This window comes from Cydia pomonella, chromosome 17 (assembly GCF_033807575.1).
Source record: "Cydia pomonella isolate Wapato2018A chromosome 17, ilCydPomo1, whole genome shotgun sequence".
NCBI classification, from domain to species: Eukaryota; Metazoa; Arthropoda; class Insecta; order Lepidoptera; family Tortricidae; genus Cydia; species Cydia pomonella.
Window position 1 is genome coordinate 16,123,276 of NC_084719.1, and position 17,577 is coordinate 16,140,852.

At 39.8% G+C, this 17,577-nt stretch overlaps 2 protein-coding genes across 4 annotated transcripts in view; both read right to left on the reverse strand.

Moving 5' to 3' along the window:
* Positions 1-984: 984 nt before the first annotated feature.
* LOC133527189 (solute carrier family 25 member 3-like) lies at positions 985-3,524 on the reverse strand. The gene is made up of 2 exons (XM_061864085.1): positions 2,474-3,524; positions 985-2,072 (listed from the first exon to the last, which is right to left on the reverse strand). Exons 1-2 carry the CDS (start codon positions 2,615-2,617, stop codon positions 1,272-1,274), a joined length of 945 nt encoding a protein of 314 aa, XP_061720069.1. The 5' UTR covers positions 2,618-3,524; the 3' UTR covers positions 985-1,271.
* A 767-nt stretch (positions 3,525-4,291) lies between these two features.
* LOC133526999 (fibrillin-2-like) overlaps positions 4,292-17,577 on the reverse strand; it is an 86,086-nt gene continuing 72,800 nt past the window's right edge. For all 3 annotated transcript variants that reach the window (XM_061863885.1, XM_061863884.1, XM_061863886.1), the window contains 9 exons: positions 17,254-17,541; positions 14,581-14,728; positions 14,179-14,323; positions 13,859-14,065; positions 13,333-13,487; positions 12,774-13,013; positions 8,087-8,177; positions 6,117-6,369; positions 4,292-5,720 (listed from right to left, as the gene is read on the reverse strand). In XM_061863885.1, the coding sequence (XP_061719869.1) occupies positions 5,612-5,720; positions 6,117-6,369; positions 8,087-8,177; positions 12,774-13,013; positions 13,333-13,487; positions 13,859-14,065; positions 14,179-14,323; positions 14,581-14,728; positions 17,254-17,541 (1,636 nt within the window). In that variant the 3' untranslated portion in view covers positions 4,292-5,611. The remainder of the gene's footprint in view (positions 5,721-6,116; positions 6,370-8,086; positions 8,178-12,773; positions 13,014-13,332; positions 13,488-13,858; positions 14,066-14,178; positions 14,324-14,580; positions 14,729-17,253; positions 17,542-17,577) is intronic.

Genomic DNA, 17,577 nt, shown 5'->3' on the forward strand with positions numbered 1-17,577 from the left:
TTCATCGGATCCACGATTTAATTGTTACTAGGGGTAAAGTTAGCACACTTTCGAAGGCACCCCAGTTTTATAAAGGTTCCTTTTCAGCATTCCTTAATCTCAGCCCAGCTCTATTACGATTTAAACAGTTTCCCTATCCCCATACATATCAACGCATTATAACGCATTTATATACATTTGATCAACGGACACTTGACTAGATTTGATTCATGAACGCATTTACTAGTCATACGGTACGCGCTTTATAAAGTATAGGTCATACTTAGTATTCGCTGGTGGCCTAGCGGTAAGAGCGTGTGATTTGCAATCCGGAGTTCGCGGGTTCAAACCCCGGCTTGTACCAATGAGTTTTTCTGAACTTATGTACGTATCATTTGATATTTACGTCGCTTTTCGGTGAAGAAAAACATCGTGAGGAAACCGGACTAATCCCAACAAGGCCTAGTTTACCCTCTGGGTTGGAAGGTCAGATGGCAGTCGCTTTCGTAAAAACTAGAATCTACGCCAAATCTTGGGATTAGTTGTCAAGCGGACCCCAGGGTCCCATGAGCCATGGCAAAATGCCGGGACAACGCGAGGAAGAAGAAGAAGAGGTCATACTTAGTGACATGTGCATCGGATAATCTATTTTTTAATCTGAAGAAACCATTTTCGTTTGTAAATGACTACTAATCAATTACAATCGACAGTACCTAAATATTGTTTGCATATTCTCACTAACAACGGGGTCAATAATATGTGCGCAAACATGCTACAAAATTTATTTGTAGTTGCTAAATAGCGAAAGGGATAGTGCCATACATCAGAAAGGGACAGCATGATTCGTCCCTTCATCGCTGTCAAACTTCGGTTTTGTAGGAAGTTTATTTTCTGTACGGTAGTACTATTACTTATTCTGGTGAGATAGTAAGTCTGTGACAGTGACTTTCACTGATTATATTAAAATAACTTTCTGAGGCGAGTAAATAAAATAGATATAATAAATTTAAGTTAAGGAAGTTTTTATTTATTCCTCAACCTCAAAAATAATATTATAATTTAAGCACGAGACCTGCGAAGATTATTTTTGCAAACAATATTATTTTACATACTTAATAGACTAAAAGCAGCAATACGACAAACATCAAAACTGGGGGTCAGCAGTAATTATCATTAAAATTTAAAGAAAATGTTTATACTGTCCATATGCGTACCCAATTCAAGATTTATCACTTCGTATTTGAACAGAAGAAAAACACAATATTTATATCGCTCTACAAGCGAACGATTTGCTATTTATTTAACTTCTTCCTCAACGACTCGGGCATGGGCCCAGGTGCGGGGCGGGGCATCGCGTTGTAGACTTTGTACGCGTCATAGATGAACCACTGCAGCCCCGTGAGGGTCCCTATCATTATGATACGTGCCGTCAGACCTCGCCAGATACCTAACATTCCAACCTCTGCCAGTATACTGCCTATGCTCGAACTCGGGTCCTTGTTCATCTTTGACACCAGCGTATCTGCCGGGTGGGACACTATCGCGCACAGCACGCCAGCGATGTAGCCAGCAGCAAACGTTACGAGAAGCTGCTCGCCCTTTGTACACTGCTCCCTCGGCTTCGGCATCACATTCGCGTACAGATATTCCACCGTCTTCTCGAACGACGAGAACTTCATCATTGTGTACGGCACTTGCCGACCCCACAGCGGCACAATTCCTTTAAAGAACACTCCTATGCCTTCAGTCGACAGCATATGCGGCATGGCCTTCCGCATTTGTGAAGTGTAGCCGGGCGTAGTCTGCATGCGAACTTTAGTCGCTTCGAAAGGGCAGAGCGCGCAATCAGCGATCATTTCGGCGGACGCAGACGCGGCTAGATATACCCCGGTCCTGTACAAGTAAGCGTTTTCCTCTCCCACCATTTCACTGTATTTGTATTTGAAGTACTCATATCCGCCGAACTTAAATGCTCCCTGGGCGCTATATCCTAATAGAGTGGGTGCCCAACCCTTGACGAGGTTCGCAGCGCCGCCCTCTTTAAAAGACACGCCAAATCCCTTGAAGATGGATTTATATTTGCCGGGATCCACCTAAGAACAATCACATAAATTATTGGCAGCTTCAGGAAACACTTTCTAAGACCTGGGTTCGATTTCCAATTCTCTAATCAGGGTGCTCTTACCTAACTGCAGATCAAATCAGGAGAGCCAGCGCCGTAGAAATTTTATGGATCGACTTTTATGAAAACTCAACAGTTTCGTCAAACAATCGCATTGTTTAAGTGCCTACTTTATACTGGCCCTCATAAAAATAGCGACAATGTCAACCATTTGGTACAAATACTAGGGTCAGATCTAATGTTAGGCATTTCTTTTGTACCTTATAATGCATACCTACATGTTCATCCCATCTCCTATCCTACGTGATCCACTGTCAGTGGTCGAGAACTACTAATAATTGAGGTTTTGAGGCATTTTGAGTAAGGCCGTACCTGAAGCCGGCATTTGACCAGATCCAGCGGAGTGACGAACAAGTGCGTGGAGCCGCAGCACACGGCGCCGCCGCCTGCGCACAGCGCGAAGTATTTGGTAGTGTTGAGCTCACACGAGAACTCTTCCTTTTTTGGAGGTGCCATCTTGGAAAACTATTTATTCGTCTAAAACTATTATTTTATACCCATTTGGTCCGGAATTTATGTTGTTTGATCATGACTTTTGAATGACAGTTTTGTTTTTCTTGAGGAGTGAACATTTATTGACGTTTGACGTGATGAACTATGGAACTCTTTTGATTTTCTTCTGTAAGGGACTTTCTTATATACTTTACTATTTGAAGGGACTCAAATAATATAATAAAAGGACTTCAAACTAATTCGATATGTCTTACCCTAGAGTTACATTATATACGTGCGAGTGCGGACCCTTTCTTTTTCACAAACTTGCCGTATATTAACACAACGGTGACACTAAAAATATTGGAGCTACGCGCTACGGTGGTTAGCATAGGACCTAAGAAGTATATTGAGATAGATTTTGCTTAGAAATACAATGAAAAATGTAAACATACAAAATAATTCGGCCCATAATGTAATACAACACACAAGTTACGGGTTACGGGCTTTTAAAGTAACTATCAACGTTAAGTATAACTTCAAAATTAATTATTAATTCTATATCTGGTTTAATTTATTGCCCGCATGGGATTTACACGCTGTATATTATACTACTATTTGGCTACGCCTTAGTTACACACTTACACACATGCAAATTCTACCCACATACATTTATTTACGCATAACGCGCGCCGCAGCATGTAAGTGAAACAGCCAACAGACGAAGGATTACCAGGCGGACAACAAAACACGCGATCCCAATATCAAGTAAATACGAAACCCAAGGCATATTTTAAGGCAACTTCATTTTAACATCTTCTTTAAATTGTAAAAAAAATGAATAGAATCAGGCGTTACTTTGCGGAAATCCATTCTAATTAAAAAAAAATACTTTGCTAATCCGGGAAAAAATTACGTTCTAGTCAATCAGTGCCAAGAGTGCCAACCCGTTATAGTTCCGTATTTATATACGCAAGTAAGTAGGTGTAACGGGTTAGCACTGACTGACTAGCACGTTATTTTTTCGCGTATTAGCAAAGTAATACTTTTCTTATAATTTTTAATCTTTAAATACCTATTATTATTATTTATTCTTTTTATTTTATTTTTTGTGCTTCCTGACAAAATTTATGGCAAGCTCACTTTCCTGACAAAATGTATGGGATTTAATATTGAGCGCCAGTTTTGTGACGATCTACACAGTTATGTGAAAACATGAATTATCAATAAAACCCCGCGTGGGAGGAATACAAATAAAACTCCTGAATAATTTAATTAAAATAATTCTCTGGGAATAAACAACTGTAACAAAATAGGTACTCATTTAAATTAAACGATTTAAGCTGATTTTCAAAAGTTTTCGATGCCGTGTACTTTTGAGATTTATATTCGAGGTCTTGCCTAATTAGACACTTTTTGTCAATAATTTTTCTTCAGGTTTTAAAAAAGGCTTGAGCTTCTCCAATCTTTTGCCAGAACCTTTAGTTAAATAGCAGACATCTTGAAAGTTTACGTTCATGGGTCGAAACTCAGTGGCTACTCTACTTATATCAAAGATCTATATAACTCGGAAAAAGTGAAGGTTATTTTGACAGCGTCCGCCATAACATAACACCTATAGGTGTCCTTGGCGCTGTGGGCACCACGAGTAACGTCCACTTTAGGTAGTCTTGGCGATTGCCAAATGAAACGCTATACTTAAAATAAAAAATATTTATTTCCATTCGCTCTGACAAAGCTTAACATTCATGCTTATTGGTAATTAATACTACTTAGGACTAAGAATTATATTATGTATTTTTATTAATTTGTATACACATATTTACAAAATAAGATTATTGCATTTTTGTACTTTTAAAACTAGTATAAAAGGCCAACGATTTCTTAACAGATCCAGTCTACAAATCCTAAAATATAAATGGCTCAAAAAGTAAAAATCAAGCTTACAGTTGGAAATGTAAAATAAATAATTTTCTTAGATCTAAATAAAATAATTACTTAAGAGTTCAAAAACTTTGTATTTTCTCATACAAACATTTCAGATCACTGGGGAAGTAGTGATGGGAAACAAACAGAAATAATAATATCGATATTCGATTTCGTTCGCTATGACGAGTTATTCAAAGATTGTCTTAAGGTTCAGTTGTTTAGTAATGTCGTTAATAGAATTAAACATTACTACGAGTGAGACATATGTATAAGATTCTTCGTCTAAGTTTAATTAAGCAGTCAATCTCACATTAATACTGGCGAGACGGCCGGGTCATCGTAAAAAAGTGCTTGGCTCGGAGCCGGCGAGTGGATTAACTTCTGCTTTCGCTCGTGCCAAGCGTCATTACGCGAGTCTATTGCAACTTGCCGAAATGCTAATCCGATACCTTCCACACAGATCTATGCCACTGGATTTTAATACATTACGCGCGTAAGACAATAATATTTAAAAAAATACTTCTAGAACGGGAGTATGCAGGGAGTTCATTTGGTTGCTCAATACAAATAGGTACAAATGTATTATTTTCGATTTGTTTATATTATATTCTAAGTTTGTGTATAACAGGATACTTTCGTAAATAATGTGACTAAAATGATTAAATACAAATTGTAAATACCTATATAAATGTTATTCGTTATAAAGCTTACTCAATATTTCTTCTAAACAACTGGAAATTATGAAAAAAGAAACAATAAAAAATCCAATAACAACACTCTATTAATGTAATAAAATTGGTAACATCAAACAGGCAAAATTATCGATAACATCCACCTTACTATATTATTAAACATTATTATCATTTATTATGGCATGGTACCGATTTTATTTGTTATTTATTTACTCACTTTCCTAACACACACAACTATCATATAAATCTAAATTGGCCTGGCAGTGGATTTAGATCATTAGTTATTATTGGGGAATATTACGTAAATTTTAATAATATTAGTCCTCACTAATCTCCGATATCAAGCACGAACCCATGATGAATTCCGCGTTATTGCGTAAGCTGTAAGGTGAAGCGGTCAGCGCTTCGGTGGTGAGATCTTGACCGACACGTAGAGACGCAGCGGCGCGGGCACCGACGCGTCGACACTCCTTCGTCTCCGCCCGGTGCTCGGCGGCGTCACGAATCTGCAACACATTCGTTCATATTTATGATCTTAGTAGAGAGTAACAGTATTCGAGAGTTAGTAATTATTACAACCAAGTAGATAAATAAATAGTGATGCGATAATGTGCAGACTATTAAAGAGTAGAAAGGGTATTTGTGTACATATTAACTGTAGCAGGCATTAACCTTCGCAGTCCTACTGTCCAACTATCGCAGCGTCACAACACGTAGTTCCTATAATACTGACCTGGCTTCAAGTTCCAGCTGTTGCTCGAGTACCGCGTCAGGCTTCAAGTGCTTTCGCGGTCTCAACGCCCAGCGGTAAGCGAGTCTGTAGGGTATCCGCCCGCAGTCAGCAGCCGACAGCACTAGCGCTCAGCCTCATAACGGATTCTGTATCAACTTAAGGCACTCACCTGGCTTCAAGCTCCAGTTGTTGCTCAAGTACCGCATCAGGCTTCAAATGCCTTCGCAGTCTCAACGCCCAGCCGCCGTCCCGGCGCGACAGCACAAAGTTCCTGTCCGGGTCTCCGTAGGCTAGCCTGTAGTGCGCCCGCCCGCCGCCAGCGGCCGGCAGCATTCGCAGCAGTGGCGCCCGGCCCCATGTCTGGCGGGGTGATGCGGAGACTACGATCAGTTCTGCATCGGGCTCAAGCAGTGAGCGGCGACCTGTATACAAAAGTAAGCACTTGTAAATCGGCACTTTATATTACGCTTCTTAGTACAATAAACTGATATTTTTCATAGGTAGGTATTTATAGGTACACAAGTATACCGAAACGCTACACAATTAAGACGAAAATGGAGGACCCGTGCGAAATCGCCTTTTCATACAAACGTAGTCCTCATTTTCCTCCCTGGATATTCTTATTATTGAAAATATTTTAACATAATTTGTTTTATATCAACCACAGCTACTACAATAATAAAAAAATCGAAAAAAGGTAAACGTAGGGGCATAGCTATGCGTTAATATACATCAAATCATGTAAAAATATTTTCCACAATGTCAATATCCAGAGAGGAAAATGGGGACTACGTTTGTATGGAGAAGCGGCCGTCTCCTTTCATCTAAATACGTGTAAGAATGTTGGGATAATTCACTTAGGTCAAATCAGGTTTTTAGCTCAATTACTCAAAAACGGCTTAACGCATTTATTTTTCACCACACTAATAGTTTAAAAAAGGAAAATAACTTCTAGAATTCATCTCTCAGGGGAGTCAATTGGGGGCCGAAATTTAATATCGGAATACTAAAGGGAGGGGATGAGGAGTTCTGCGACTTTTACCCGTATGAAGTCGCGTGTAGAAGCTAGTTGAATCATAAGCCGACTAACTAACGCGTACCAAACTTTTTGTTAATACCGACTGATACTGCGCTAAACTTCTTCCAATTTACATTTGCCTCGTCCCAGTTGGAGTTGAGTCCACCGCGGCCGGACGTTTCCCAGGCGACACTAACGACGTACCGACAAATATAATGGAACTTTATCAACTATTGTTTTAGCAACTTACGTGTTTGCTTGAAAGGTAAGACAATATAATTGTTTCATCATTCAATAGCCTCTAGTCGGCCATAATGTGTGTGTTCACTTGTTAAGTGTCCAGTGTTAACGAATGATAAAGTAATCAAATTAACATAAACCTTCATTAGGTTTAGGTACGTTCCTTAATGAAATAACAGAAACTTTAATAGATAATTTTATTATAGGTACCTAAATGTTTGCAATGCATATTGCACATGGCATAATACGCTCGCTTAAATGCCGACTGTTACTATTCTATTTTATATCACCGAACATGACGCGTTAAAGGAGATAAAGCAAAGTGAAAATATAATGTATACCCCCTCGGAATTGAGTAGTGTAATAAAACTCCCCTGCACCCAGCCAACCAGAGTAACTTTTACAACATTGAAGAAGCGACGGTCTCAGCTCTTTATTTATTCACATCACTCGCGCTTGAAGACTTCAATCACAGATAGATATTGCACACATAGGTACATAGTACACACGAGGTGGTAGAAGTCGTATACCACTTAAGAATAAGTATGTAACTTACTTCAAACATGTGGATATTTGTATTTAAGCGTAGGTACTAGCTAAACCTACAGCACATCAATCTAGGCTTTTCCACGGAATTTTTGTAAAGACTTTTAACAATAAAGAGATGGTTACTAGGATAAGTTCTTGTTAGAGGACATAGGGCAAATTTTTGATGAGGATATTACTGTATTAATTTAGAGTTATGCAAAAAAAATGTGACCACAATAATTGCAATGAATTGTCTTTTTTTTGTGAGTAGAAGACACTCGTTCGTTGCCTCGCTTGTGCAAGCTGATTTATTAAATTTATAATGACAGATATAAGAATGGGAGCGGACTTACGTCTCGAGCGACGTCTTCGCCGCCTCATGACTGTGGTTCCATTGGCGTACACGATGCCTTCGTCGGGTGCTCTTCTTCTGCGACCATTCATCTGCGTTAAAAATATTCTAATGTAAAAATATAAATAAAGTATTACCACAGTAACCTCATAAAGGCTGATGTAGTATTCGATAACTACGATATATATAAATATATATATCGTAGACATTGAGTTTAGTAGTGATTCACGGTTAGTTTCACTGGAAGATGCATGTAGATGCGTAGAAATATCGGAAGCTCGAAAACAATACAAAAGTTAATCACGGTCCATATTTAAGTCTAGTGAAATATATAAATACTTAATTCATGGGAACCATCCATAGCTCAGGATAAAAATATTCTTGATAAACACACAAACTGGGATTCGAACCCGGGATCGCAAGTTTCTTAGATAGGTGACCCTACCGTTTAAGCTAGGTCGTAGGAGGGGGCGAAATCTTTTTTTTTTGTTATTATTATTTTTTTTTAATTTATTGACGATAGGCAGGCGTTTGACCACGACATTATTAGTACACAGCAAGCTGTAAAAGTGCAAACATTTAAAAATGACGCAATATTGTCTTCAGTATTAGCATGAATTACCCCAAATCTACATTCTCAATTTATAAACGCGTTTACGCTATAAGTAGGTACTCTAAACAAAATCTAAGCTGACTTTCTAAATGCCTCAATTTACTTTGCAAAGCTTTCAAAAGTTAAGTCTAGTGGGAACTCCTAAAAAGCTTACTGTAATATCAAAAAGATCAGGCTTCATAAGTAGTTACCATTAAGTTACCGACTATCTCTTATCAAGCATAAACAGAAAGCCGTCACAAAGTTTAGACAACTCACAGGAGACCGAATCACGAAACGTGAATTCAATACTAAATTACCTAATGCTACCTCGTGGCTGTGTGAGCTGTAGACCTTGCGAGCATAATTTAGATCTGAATAAATTTATGGCTCCGCCATTTTGGAAAAATTCTTAATATACAAAAAATATGTTTAATTAATCGAACCTGCTCACAAAATTTCACGAGAATCCGTTGAGAATTCCGACCTGTAGAGAACATCCGGACATACGAAAGCGTTTTTACGCAAGCTGAACGCTCGGTTAATGAATTTTCCAATTATACATGACTAGGGAAATTATGTTTCAGTGCGTTTATAAGTGCCTAATTTTTGATACGTCAAATACATGCAACTACAATACAATAAAAATACTCTTTATTGCATACCTCAATACAGAATCGTACAAATAATACAGCACATTTAGAAGAGGTATGCTTACTCAGGTATACTTACTTACTTAGGCGGGCATATTCACAATCAGATACGTTGTTGTGACCACACAGCATCACAGCACATAGACAATAGTCATAATAGCGCAAGAATATGGTAAACGATTGATTGAGTGATTTCTCTAATAATGTCACAGTCTTGGTGGGTGGTGTAGTATTGTTACATACTGCAAAATACGAAGTCTAATTTGGACAAGTAATATCCCATCAAAAATATTTTCATGTAAAATCTAGCCAAGACGAAACCATAAAGCTCGCACTATCAAAAAGTTATCAGATCTCTTGTAGAGCCAAGTTTCTAACTCTACAAGCCCTAACTTCACAAACTCTACACATATACAAAATATGTATAACTAATCTACTATCGTTTTAGCGGTTATTGATTCCCCATACAAAATTCTACCCCCCTTTTCACCCCCTTAGGGACTAACAATTTCAAGTTTTTGATTTTTTTTTTCTTGTTTGTGTACTAACACCAAACAACATACCAAATGTTTGGTATGTATCCTACATACCAAATTTCAGCTTCCTAGGACTTCAGGAATTACCCTAAGGGTTTTGATGATCATCAGTCAGTGAGTGAGTCAGCGACGAAATCGTTTTTTTTTAGATATGAATAAAATCTAAGATCTAAGAATAAGAGCTATGCAATCGAAATTTTTTATGCTTAATAAGTCCACTATTGACATTATATCCCGAGAATTTAGTTTATCTGGTATAATTCAAACCCAAGTTATGAGAGTTCAAAAAAACGATGAAGCTCTTCTTGAAAAGGTAGGTTCTTGCGCTTCGCTTTGCTCGTCTTGGCGGGGGCACTGCCGTACCCCCAGATTAATTTCATATCTGGTCTCACGTTTCCGAATATGTCTTCAGGTATAAACCAGAGCTAAGGCTGGCGGGGCCGATTCGACAGATAATAAAACAGGGGGATTCGTTCCAATCGCTCGAGGCGAGTCGAAGCCTTGGCAAAACCAGCATATTGCGGTTTACCGTTTGGAACAATTGCTTTGTACTCTTAAGTACGCAGTGAAGTGGATTGGCCAAAGTTAAATACAGAGTCTATACCGCTTTGTCACTCGTTTGTTGTAATATCGAAAGATATAGAATCGTATTTGGCTTCACTTTTTAACAGATCAGCTTTATAGAACCAACGAGAATTTGAAATAGTAAACTGTGTAGCGACGTAAATTTACTGTCATCTTTCGACACATAAGGTTATGGCGCCATCATTCGAAACGATGCTGCCTTTGGCCTTTGATCTATTAGATGGCGACCTATGATGATGATGACCTAGAGGTCATGTCATCCAAAAATCCCAAAAGCGGGCCTACCCATATCTGATCTCGCTGTTACACATTTGACTTATTTCATTTTTCGCCTCAACACTCGCGGAAAGAGGGATCCCTTAAAGGTATAAAGCCTTTGAATACATTTCACATGTATTTACGTATCTAATGTGGTATCTACTTATTTTGTGAAATTAAAACGTCGCTTTAATACTAGTCACCTCGGACTCGCGTTGGCAATAAGAATAAGAATGAATTGCTATAAAATAACTTAGGCTCAATAATTATGCGTATCGGAGTGTCTAAGCCGGCTGAGCCAGATATACGGGGCTTACGACACAGATTTATACCTTCGCGATCAAAGGAGATCGTCCGCCTATTCTGTCTTATTATTATTTATATCTCAGGTATTTAATTACCTTTGCAAGTTTTCGTTTTCATACATAACTAACATGATTGCGAATATAAGTAATAAGTACCTGGGCGACCGAGCTTTGCTCGGTTATAACTATTTATTGTAATATGGTGGTGTATAGGTGATAATCTTAACTACATTTTTTTACTAAATTGCACTTGTCTAAAACAATAAAAATTAAAAAATTATATATAAACTTGAACATATAAAAAAAAAACAAAAGTTAATCACCGGGCGAGATTCGAACCCGTAACACTCGTTTAGCAGTCCGCGTCTTATTAACCCGCTGGCCCAGACGGACAGTGGCCGGCAACACGAAATTAGCGACCATATTCTGCGTCGAAAGAAAAACGCATGAAAACTCGAAAACACGCGTTTTCCCAAATATACGACTAATCTAGATCGATTGTATACCCCCAAAAACCCCCATATACCAAATTTCAGCGAAATCGTTAGAGCCGTTTCCGACATCACAGAAATATATATACATATATATATACAAGAATTGCTCGTTTAAAGGTATAAGATTAGACCTGTAAGAAACGTCGTCCTAAACCCACCAGTAGGTTGGAATAATGCAAATCGACGCATATTATCCTTTTATTAGAAAACATTCATTAATCTTCGTCATTTTGGAAACCTAATCTCAAGAATTGGCGCAGACTAGTTTTTACGGAAGCGATCTGACCTTAAAATCTAGAGAAAATTAGGAGGGCAATGCGAAATTGCGTTCCGATATCAAAATTATGTGCGTCTCGCTCGCGGCAATGCATGTACGAACAAGAACGAGCGATTTGCACGCGCAAATGATAGCAAAATGACGTCGTTTTGACATCGAAATTGGTCTCCAGCCCTTATTTGGATTAGTCCGGTTTACCTCAAAACAACCGCCAAATATAAATAAGTGGTAGTTCTATAATATGAGTGGTGTAGATGTACTTATAAAGCACTTGCCTATTACGTAATATTTCCCTAATGTACGTAAAATCGTCGGTAATGGTAGAACACGGATAACAACTCGTAATCCGTACTAACTCTTGCGTGAATCGATTCGGCTCAACTTAAATAGGCGCTTCGAAGTTTTTCCAAATTCAATTGTAATAACTTCAGCCATTCGTACGCGGCATTAGGCAAGTATGTTGAGCGCCCTAACGAGTTGGAAGTCAGTTGAAATCGAACGCAAACACTGTCGTAGTGAGACTGAGGAACGATCACGCGATAGAGAAGAGAAAATATCCGATATAAACGATTCAAACTGAGACAGGTACTTAGGTAGTTAAGACTCATTTCAAGTTTTTTAAAAGGAATGTTTGAGCAAAAGTATCTTAGAAGGGCTTAGTTTTTAACGAAATGAGTTACTTAAATAAAAGTAAATCGAAACTAAATGATAGTAGGTAAATACATTTTTTCCTCGCAAACCCAATCGTCAAATGCAGTCAATCTTTGCCCTGCGCTGACCAATCGTAGCCCGTGTTAGCTAACCTCGCAATTGCAGCATCCTTCCGTAGATATAAGCGTCGTTTTCGCCTTTGATCCTAAGTCTACTGGTCTTGTACTGAGAAAACAGGCATGTCTCCTATGTCAGCATCCAGTGGTAAGGCGCCATGGAATGCAGTCAAACATTGCCCCGTACTGACCAATCGTTCCCTGTATTTGTATTTACTAACCTTGCAACTGAAGCATCCTTCCGTAGATATCAGCTCATTCTTTCCTCCGATCCTATACTGGTCTTGTACAGGGAATACTGGCGCGTCTCCGATATCGTCCGGCGGCAGTGCACCGTCAAGTGCAGTCAGACAGTGTCCGGCGCCGACCAGCTGGTAGCCGGTAGGGCAGCCGCATTGGTACGAGTCGCCGAACGCAGAGCAGCCGAAGAGACAGCTAGCAGTCGCGCAGCCGCCCGCCAACTGAAAGGTAAATATTTTTATAGTTGCTATTTGTATGAAGCCTAGGTACTCTTCTTATTTTGATATTGGTGCCACGCAAAACGCGTAGTGTGATACGCGTAGTTGCATCTTATACAAATGCAAAAGAATGTACACGTAGGTACACCTTCGCTAAATGCTACCTAGTTTGATTTTGACAGATGTATATCATACATTTCTTTTTCAGAGCAAGATTTATGTAACAGCTTACGTACTTACCTACGACGTCAAATAGACGCCTAATATTTCTAATATGAGTATGACTTTTCGCGGCTGAAACTACACAGTAACCAGTATTTACCTGTAGACACACGCCGTGGCCGCTGTCCCAACCGTAACCTCCAGGGCAGCCGCAGCGGTAAGCGCCGCCAACAGGGAAGCAAGGCGATGAGCCACAAGGCCCGCTAGCGCAAGCATCTGTAGGCAGGCAGATACCGCTCGATGAGCGTGTTGTACCTGACAAATAAAAAACGTTATAATTTTCGTTCTAAAACCCCACACATGTCTCTACGTGTCCTAGTGCAATGAGTTGATACCTAAAAACTCAAGCCTAGGCCAAGGCCAAGGTCAAATTGGAAGAATTCAGTTTAAAAGACATCAGAGTTTGACACAGGTCGCGAGAGCATTAGCCTTTTGCGCGGTTATACTCTTCAAAAAAAGGAATTGGCTTTTGTCATAAAACAGTTCAGGCAATGTCAGTCTTCCAAGTCCAGGAACTCACGAGAAAACAGCAGTATGAGCCCAGCAGATGGGGGAATGCAAGTCCAAGCGGAACGCATGGACACATACATCGAACCCAGCAGTTTGGGGACCAAAGGTGCACTCACCAGCAGGACAGTCGCAGCGGTAGGAGCCAGCATAATTTCGGCATGGGGACTGACAGCGACCGTCCGCGCACTCGTCGCGGTCCAGACATCGCGAGCCTTCCAAGTCCAGGCGGAACCCGCGAGGACATACGCAGCGGTACGAGCCTAATAGATTCACGCATTTGCCCGGCGATGGGCACACGCCTTCTTCGAGACACTCGTTAACATCTGCGAACAGAAAAATGGAAGCATTTTTTAAATACGAATGATACTAGTAGTTACGACTCGCGAAAGTTACTGTCATATCAAATTTCAGACCTAACTGACTTGGTACCGCTTACCGATACAAGCGTCGCCGCGTTTCTCGTAGCCCTCCTGGCAGGAGCACTCGAAGGAACCTTCGGTGTTAGTGCAGGTCTGTTGGCAAGTGTGCGTGCCGGCGGCACACTCATCCACATCTCGGCAGTTCGCTCCGTCCTCGTCTACCTGTCAACCGTACAAATTATTAGTCATAAATTGGTTGCCAACGAGACAGACGGCAGATTTTGGTTTATACTGGAATACAATACAAGTTCAACGCCATATTTCTCGCTCTCTCTCTCTCTCTCTAGGCAGTCGCTGCAGTTTCTCATCCAGTATACTTGTTAAAGCTTTTATTTCCTCTGTCTGGGATGAATACTATTTGTATATTTTCAGGTCCCTGGTCCATGTAGTCAGTTTTGTACGCATCGCAGACGAGTTACCTCGTATCCCGTGCGACAAAGGCACTCGTAAGAGCCCTCGGTGTTGCGGCACAGCTGCTCGCAGGGCGGCGGGCGCGCGGCGCACTCGTCCATGTCTACGCAGATGCCGTCAGCTGACTTATAACCACGGGGGCATACGCAGCGGAAACTAGCAAAGTGAAAAATAACATAAAGTATATACACAACAGACAGTGACAAGCAATGGTCTTAGGAGTAGACTGTGCTGGTTTTTTAAACAAAAATAGTAGCGGAATCAGGAATTTTCGATACGTATAGTGTCTACAGACGACCGCCCCGAACTGCGACCTTGGTGCGGTCAAAATATATCTTTCTCGCTTTCGCTTATAGCTTAGCGGCCGTACGGCGGACCATCTTACATACGATCGAATGTGCACCGGACCGCACCAAGGTCACAGTCCGGTATGGCCGTCGGTAGATACTATTACTATACAAGTTCAACAACAAAGATTAATCAATTTACGAAACCGCAGGAGTACCAACAAGTCCTTTACGAATCGAAATCGCCGACGAGGTGCCTAATCTTCCACCATCTTAAAGCAGGTGACTGTCCAGAGTTAATCAGCAGGTAACGAGTAGTGTAGACCGAGTTCTTAGTATCATAATTAGCTATTATTACAACTTTATACATATCTACAAGAGTTACGTACCTTAATAGTAATTTATTACCTGTAGAAATTTCTAAAGAACTTTCTTTATTTTAAGATAACTTGAATATTTCTTAGTTTCCAAATTATAAGACTTTCTTTAGCAAAGTTAATTATTTGCATTAAAGTTTCAGCTAAGTTTAGGCTTTCCAAGACGTAGGTGTAATACAAATGATAACATTCACAAGTTTGACTTTCGATGACAATGGAAAGTTTGCTAAAACAATTAGAGGAACTCTAACTATTTATTGACAATGATAACTTCGCTGACAAAATCGAAAATAGATGCGCATAAATTACTTTATTACCATCTTCGCAATTATTGACTACAATTCAAATTGAATTTGCGAGATGCCGCTTTAATTTCAATTAAGGTATGTGAGGCGTTCGTACTGATTTCTGCGAATTTGAAATGGCTGTTTCTGAGGATTCAGTTATATAATTTGGTATTTGAGTACTTGACTTTGTCGTGAAAACTAGCAATGCCGTTTCAATTCTCTATAAAGAGGCTTAGGTTAAGTAAGGGTCATGCACTAATTACGTCGCACGTTTAGGGGCGGAAGGGGGTCAAGAAATTGTGACATGTCGTGATAAGGAGGAGGGGTAAGTCACAAACTTTCTGACGTCACTTTAACTTCACCTGTAACCGAACATTGCTCTTATTTTTTGTATTTGCTATACAGTTAAATAATAGGCTTTTGCAATGATAAATCTTTTTATTTTCGGGAAAGGTTTATTCCTAATCGGTTTCGTGTTATAAAATTTGTAATATTGCTTTTATTAAGAATATTTTTTATTCATATACTTAATAAAATAATACTTTAATAGAAGTGGAGGGCTGCCATAGGGAAAATTAGCAAGCGGAGTCACGACCCTCAGCATTGAGGGCCCGACATAAGAGGAGGAATAATCTAACTGAATTTCTGATTTCGTTAAAAACGAAATTGCCAAATATGTGACGTGTGACGTAATTTATGGATAACCCCTTAATGGTAAGCACGAATATATAATGTGGCTTGTTTTCTATGTAGGTTCGTTCGTTACCAGTCCTTCAAAGGGTACGGGAAACAAACAGAAATTCCGAGAAGTCATTTATTCGAAATAATAAATAGGTGGTTACTTGTTTAACATACCGCTGAGTGGGCGTTTCAACGTACCTAGTATAATTTATAATATAATTTAAAATTGATTCCGTACCTACCGAATTTTGCATAATGATGTTTTCGGAGAAACGACGCTCTGAATATCTACCATCAATAAGTAGCATACCCACTCACAAAATAAATTAATAAACGAGTAAGATTATACTTTCCATTCTATGAATTACATACTTAACATTTCTACGGTTTTAATTCCTATAGTTAAAATAATTTAATGTATTTGGTCACCTTTGACAGAATAGTCTTATACTATTAGAAGTATTAGAACAAATTAAATTATTTTTAGAAAATATTTTAATTATATTTTATTTCAAGTAGAAACACTACTATATAAATTATAAACTAAAATAAATGTCATATACTAAGAAAAAGTGACCAAGGCCTCTAGTGCCCCAGGCTGGAATCGAACCAGCGTCCTCTGCTATCGCGGCAGGTGCCTGAGCCACTCTGCCACCGGGGTCACGGCAGCATTGGTCGAATTTTTCCAAGTATATGCATTTCTTACTGAAGGCTTGGCGCCCCCTAGCCATCTCTCTCGCTAGCTCGGTATCACCTGAGTTGATCCAGTTAGAAGGTATGAACCATACTGTTCTACCTTAGAGATGGCTAGGGAGCGCCGTAAGGCGTATTCAGTCAAAACCTTTGTGACAGAACTTATGAACCAACTAATTATAGAGCTTCGTTCTAAATCCGAAATGTTCCGAAATCGAATAATTAATTAATTAAGTAAACAATAATACCTAGTCATCAATTTTTAATGCAGAAATAACAACAGACGAAAGATCCTGTATTGGTACGGGGCAGACCCGTAGAATGCTTCTAAAATACTAAAACAGCATTTCACTCACCTGCCAATGGTGTTGACGCATCTGCCAGGCGTACACAGCCCAGGCATGGCCGCACATTCGTCCACATCTCCGTATACATCTGGTACCACCAGGGGTTCTCCCCCTCCCGTGCCGCCTCCCCCGCCGCCGCTGCCACCGCTACCACCGCTGCCTCCCTGGCTACCACCATGCCCTGGTGGGGTGAGGTTATCTTGCGTGCAGAGGTCGAGACGCTCTTTTGTGCCTGGTTGAGGGCAGAGCTCGCATTCGGAGCCCCACGCTACGCCGAGTGTGCAGCAACATATCGCTCTAGGAGTGACGAGGAAGTGTTTTAGAAACAAACAA